The 5952-nt window shown below is 39.1% G+C and overlaps 1 protein-coding gene across 1 annotated transcript in view; it reads right to left on the bottom strand.

The window, feature by feature from the left end:
* The window catches only part of TENM1 (teneurin transmembrane protein 1), a 161562-nt gene that overhangs the window by 38726 nt on the left and 116884 nt on the right, over positions 1-5952 (bottom strand). Inside the window, exon 19 of the mRNA XM_009877141.1 lies at positions 5147-5301. Within this exon, the coding sequence (XP_009875443.1) occupies positions 5147-5301 (155 nt within the window). The remainder of the gene's footprint in view (positions 1-5146; positions 5302-5952) is intronic.

Genomic DNA, 5952 nt, shown 5'->3' with positions numbered 1-5952 from the left:
GGAATGCCATATATACTGTTGGCTATGCAAACACCTAATGGGACAATGTGTCTTCCTCTGACCCGCAATATTAATTAATTAATTGGCTCCATGTAATCCTACAGTTGCTTTGTGACATCCTACTTGCAACCTGGCTTAAAAGTACTTCAGCCCAGAACCAATTCGGTTTTTATCCTGCCAACTGGCATCTCCTGTTTTTCACCCATTCATCAGATCCTATTTTTGTCTTTCACATTTTCCTTTCTTTCGCCCAAATGTATGCAGTGAAAGTTTTGCTCAGGCTGTGCTTGCTCCGATGAGCAGACCCTCATTGCTGCTTTCAAGTGAGGTCACCATGTCCTGGGAGCTTTTTGTTCTGCTCAAAAGGCTTCCACAATGCCACTGAAGCATATTGTGCCTGTGCGGATGCTGGTGGGGAGCACCTGCAGCAGTTGTGACTGAGGGAGCAATCTCAGCGTTTGCATTTTTTGAGATATATACTACATTTTCAAGCATTTCAGCTCAGCTTTACTCCTGCTTTCCAGCATTTTGCTTCTCACTTCATTACTTCAAGTAGGTCAGCGACAGCATAACTTACTGCTCTCTCTCCTCTCTTCTGTCACTAAAAGTAGGCTGTCCAGAACATGGCAGTTGTGCCATGTGGGTATCCTTTAAACCCCGGTCTAAAAATCCACCTTTCAATTTGACCTGCGCAAGCAAATTGCCCAAGTAGGTAACACTGTCACATTTTTATCAGGGAACAAAACGTTTTGCAGCGTCACCGTATTTTATGTAAAGCAACACAATATAGATGGTTCCCTCATGCGGAGAACTGCTGAACAAAGGCTCATGAAGTGCAAATGTCAAGAAAAAGTGTTCAAACCAGACCCTTCATTTTGGAATACAGCAGTGACAGTTATTAACACCATCAATCAGGCCAGAGCTATTACTTTGGCACAGAAGTGGGACTGACATCAGCACGGGAACGAGGCCATGGTGAGAGGCCAAGAGAAAGCTCTTGGGATCCATTTTCTGTTGCCTCACACGTTTGGTCTCTCTGTTTGCAGTGCCTGTGCTCAAGATTGCTTTAAACTGTTCCCAAATACTAACTGCTACCACTGGCACAGATATAAATGACTTGAGGTTGAGAGTGGTGGAAGTTCAGCCCACATACTTCTCATGGGAGGAAAGATACAGGATGAAATTGCAAGATGGTAGAAATATCTGCTAATTCTCTCCTCAGCTCTCACCACAGCAATGGAGGCAGAAGAGCAATGAAGCTTGTTGCTAAAGCTGAGCTAAAGAGTTTTTTCACACAAAACCTCCCACAACATCAATATAACTCCTACGAACACTGGATCTAATGAAGTCTGGTTTTGTAAGGACTTCCGTTCTCATGGCTGGCTGACTTGGGAGTTTAATAAGATCCAAGTGCCAAATGAAGCTTTTCTTCTGAATGGGGCATTTATTAGATCCTGAGTGGAATCTCAGTTTAATAAAAGAAAGCTCACGCTGCAATATTTCCTTTTGAAAGGGCAATTTAGGTCTCTCTCCTCCAACTGGATTAATATTTTTTATGGAACATGTAGGAATTTAATTGCAGTGAAGGCTGATGTTCCTCTAATTGGAGCAAGATTTTTATTTACTGTGAGGCAAAGAAAACTGTCAGACAGACAGACATGCCCACACAATCTGCTTTCACTTGCTATCAATAACCAGGCTAAAAAAATTCTGTATACCCTAGGGATGCAGCAAACACTAAGAGAGTGTGCACATTTGAGAAAACAGCAACACAGAGATGCCTGCTGAGAACACTGGCATGCCATATAAACACCTCAACCGACTGTCCTTTCCCTTCTAAATTCAGATTAACATCCTAACAGTGAAGTATGAGATCACAGTAATTAGTCAGAGCTTGGTGGTTTATTTGCCACAACATATTATCTTTCCAAGCCCAGCTGTCCTTCCTTTCCCCTGTTATGAAAGCAGAATATTACACTTAAGAATGAGAAGGTAGTGAGTAACAAACACAGAATGATTAATGAGAAGTGTTTCCATCAGAACTGATATTGGAATAAATGATTAAATGCTTTCATAATCAATTAATTTATTAAAGCGAAGGCCTTAAAGTGAAAGCTTGTCATTTATGGTAGTTCTCCCAATGGGCAGTTTTCTGTGTGTTTATTTCAAGAGTACTTTTTTGTACTTTAGTAAATCAAGAAATACTGATTTTGAGCAAGTTGTGGATTTTATTGTCAGAACACATTTAGCTTTGAGAACTGATTTTATTATTTCATAAGTCCCTCTAAACACACAATTTGTGAGAAACCCACATTCTCTTGATGTAAATGCCATTTGTAATTTAGCCAAAAACCAATTTAAGTGGAGATGGGCCAAATACATTTTTCATTTATGTTTATGCCAGTCTGGAATAAACTCAGCAGTCTTGCAAGGGTATAAAATGGTTTCTAAGGGAAAATGTAATTCCTTTGTTTTCATTGATATTATTTCAGATTAACACACCTGACTTCAAGGGGATGTGATTATTCCACAGGGTTTTCTGGTTACGAGCAACAATTTTGGAAAAAGCCTATTGAGCAAATTTGATACAGTTACTTTTCAGAACATATATTCTTAGCATTTACGGCGTGTCTGTGTCTTACTGTCTATGTGAAAAGCTCAGAAGTATGGATTTTGTGAAAAATGTCTGTAAGTAAATTCACTTATATGCCCACAAAGCAAATTCTAGTTCTTCTCCAAGCAAGAAATGCTTCCAAAGTTATATGTACATCTGTACTGCAGATTGCCAACAATGTAACTTCACTTATCAGAGACAGAACATTATACAGTAAAAAATTACTATGCTTAGACTTAGAAAATGAGATTGGCCACTTTTTAAGGACACTTTAACATGGCATTTTTTACATTGTTTAGAATATTTACTGGCATGCATTCACAATTTATCTGAAGATAATCTCAATCTACGCTGTAAGAACATTTGCAAAATTCTGAGAAATGAGCAGTGATACTTTCCTGTAGCTTTGGCAGCATGGAAGGACTTGGATTGTTCATGGAAGAAAAAAGTTTATTTCTGCTCCTATGAAAAGAACCCCAGCTGAACACTGATGTCATGAGAGCAATATGAAGAAGAATTTGCTCTGTGAAGTGATTTTTCTTAACTATGATTCTGCAGAAGCCCTTTCTCCATGGCACTGGAACCATGCTGTGGAATAAGGTAAACTAAACCTGTTTCTGGCAAGTAGCAAGCCTACTGAAAAGTAGGATTTTAGGACTGTTAAAATCTACTGACAAATTTGGCATATTTGATTTCAGCCCCAAAAGTATACTCTTTTAATTTCATTTTAATTTGAAAAATAAAATACTTCTGTTTCTGCATTTGCCAGCCCCCCTGCTGCAACTTATTTGTCAAAGGGCATTTGCATTTTTTGAAAGGGATTGAAAATGATCAAAACTCACCATTTGGTTACTGAGCAAAATGAGCAAAAATTTGAACAGAAATACACAGCCGCACACGATATGGGCAGTAAAGCAATTATTTGTTCAGCTTGAGATGTAGATCACAAGGAAAAGGCAGGGAGCAGACGTTGTACCTGGCACCATTCCCTGCACCTCAGAGATCTTTAATCTGGTTATTGATGCCCCAGGCAGTTGTTAGATGTATCCAAGAAGCAGGCAAACATGCCTCAGGCATCTCTAAGTTCCATGAAGCATCGCTCCAGCCAGCTAGTACCCAGCAATGGAGCGGAGAGCGAGTGCCTCTGGCTGGGAGCACTGCTGGCTGTCCTGGGCTCCTGCTCATCACCTCCAGGAATGGCTGAACTGCAAGAAGAGGTGCTGGAGCAGAAGCCAAGGTGCCCAGAAGCACTATGACCTTAACACAATTACTAGAGTAGTTAGCACAACTAAGCCAGTTGACCCTGTTCTGTGTAATGGAATGATTATGTGTCTACCAGACCAGAGAGAATACAAAGGTCTGTCCTTCCCAGAACTGGGAATAGGAAAGCTGAGGTTCCCTTCTCCACATGTGCAAATACTTAGGGAGCAGTGACATGTGAAATGGAACACGGACACATTTTTCTGGTTTGACTCTAGTAAAAAAATTAGCAATTGCTTCTGTGACAGCAGCATTAGATTCCATTCTTTTTCCCTGTGAAACTTGATAGGAACTACCCAAAATATTGGATCCACGTTCTTCATGTATGTGAATACAAGATCAGAGTCGCCTGCTATTACTCAAAGTCTACAGAGAAATGAGGAACAAGCTCTCGTCATTGTTACATAGTGTATTTTAACTCTGATTTTCCAGTTGTTAAGGTCTAAGGGAAGGGGAGGGAGAAAATGAAATGCAGAATTAACTGGATTCTGGTTATTAGCTTACATAGCCCATAACATAACTTTAATACGCTACTTGAATGACTCAAGATTTTTTCAAGTACAGTTTTTCCCCCATTTTGAAGCTGATTAATTCAAGTGTCTGCTGGCCAAGGCCAATCCCTTCCTTGTGCAATCTGCAAGAGTGGCTCACTGACTAGTCAAGAGTACCATCTGTTTCTTCATGCCTATCTGTATACCTTTTTTACCACAAACTAGAGATGTGACAAGTGTCTTACTCTATTTCTTTTACACTGCCCTTGAAATAAGAACTGAGAAGTATTTTGAGAAATGTATTGAAATGCAGTAGCTTCACTACAACATCGATGTTGTGTAATTACTTTCTGTAGTGCTTCTCCATGATTTAGAACAGTACTAGATGTAAATAGAATACATATCTTTTCAATTTAGTAGTTCAAGCAAATCAGTCTGAATGCTGGACCAAAGGAGAGCACTCTAAACTTCTGATAAACTCTTCAGAAGATCTATCTCAGAGTAGCAAGCAACTTTCTCAAGCAGTGTATATTCTTTATATAAGCCCCTCTACACATTCATATGCAATCTCCTGGGAAAAAAAAGTCAAGTGTATAGTTTTGCATTTATGTGGTACACCTTAAAATAATCATGTGAATGAAAGATCTAATCCACACGGTGCAGTCCAGGATTATCTAATTCATCCAGCATATCCTGATATACAATTCTTGTACAAGAAACTAGAGTTATCTATTTCTGCAACATGTAGAAAAGTGACAACACATGAAAATCATGTGTCTACCTGAGTGATGTCCATTCCAGAGTCACAGCTCAATGGCTGGGTTGATGTGAGGCCGTTTGAACCTATTATTGTTGTGATCACACCGTTCTCATCAATTTTCCGAATCATGGTACCATCAACAAAGTAAATATATCCATGCTTATCCACAGTGATACCTAGACAAAGGGAAAGGGTAAAAACAAATGTTAGTATTGATATCTAGATTAAAAAGTATGAGCTTTAAATGTTTCCTCTTTTGTTAGACTCTGAAAATCTGCTGATTAAAAAAAAGTTAACTTTTTTCCCTAGCCATTACTTATTTGAGGCTTATACATACTGTATATGGAAAGATCATACCCATATATCAAAGACTTCCAGAGAAAGAAGGAAGATAGGAGGAAGAAACAGAATAAACCAGCAGAGACTTTGTTTGTAATGTAACTCTATATACATAGAATTAGGCTCTTCAGTAACTTTAATTTTGTCTGTCACAAAGTGGGACAAAACCAGCTTTTCTAAAAAAATCCCTACCTTACAGCTGATTTAAATTAATTTTCACTTTTTTGATTTTCCTTCTTTTTTGTTTTCTCAATTCTCATGCAAAGGCAGTTTTTTTTTACTACTGTATGGTCTAAATTATCAGAGTGTCTGAGTAAGGAAGAAGCACTCACAGAAAGCAAGAGTTTTGTTGTGATATGTTGTGTACATACAAATGGTGCAAGCCAGGCTCTGCTTAGGAGGCAGAAGGAATACCCGTGCTGCAAAATCTGTTGTGATGCAGTGCTGCCCAGAATGATGGTCATGCCCTGGAACCAGCCTCACGACAA

Source organism: Apaloderma vittatum, unplaced genomic scaffold, assembly GCF_000703405.1.
Source record: "Apaloderma vittatum isolate BGI_N311 unplaced genomic scaffold, ASM70340v1 scaffold7339, whole genome shotgun sequence".
NCBI classification, from domain to species: domain Eukaryota; kingdom Metazoa; phylum Chordata; class Aves; order Trogoniformes; family Trogonidae; genus Apaloderma; species Apaloderma vittatum.
The sequence above is the reverse complement of the archived record's forward strand: the minus strand, read 5'-3'. Positions and strand labels throughout refer to the sequence as shown.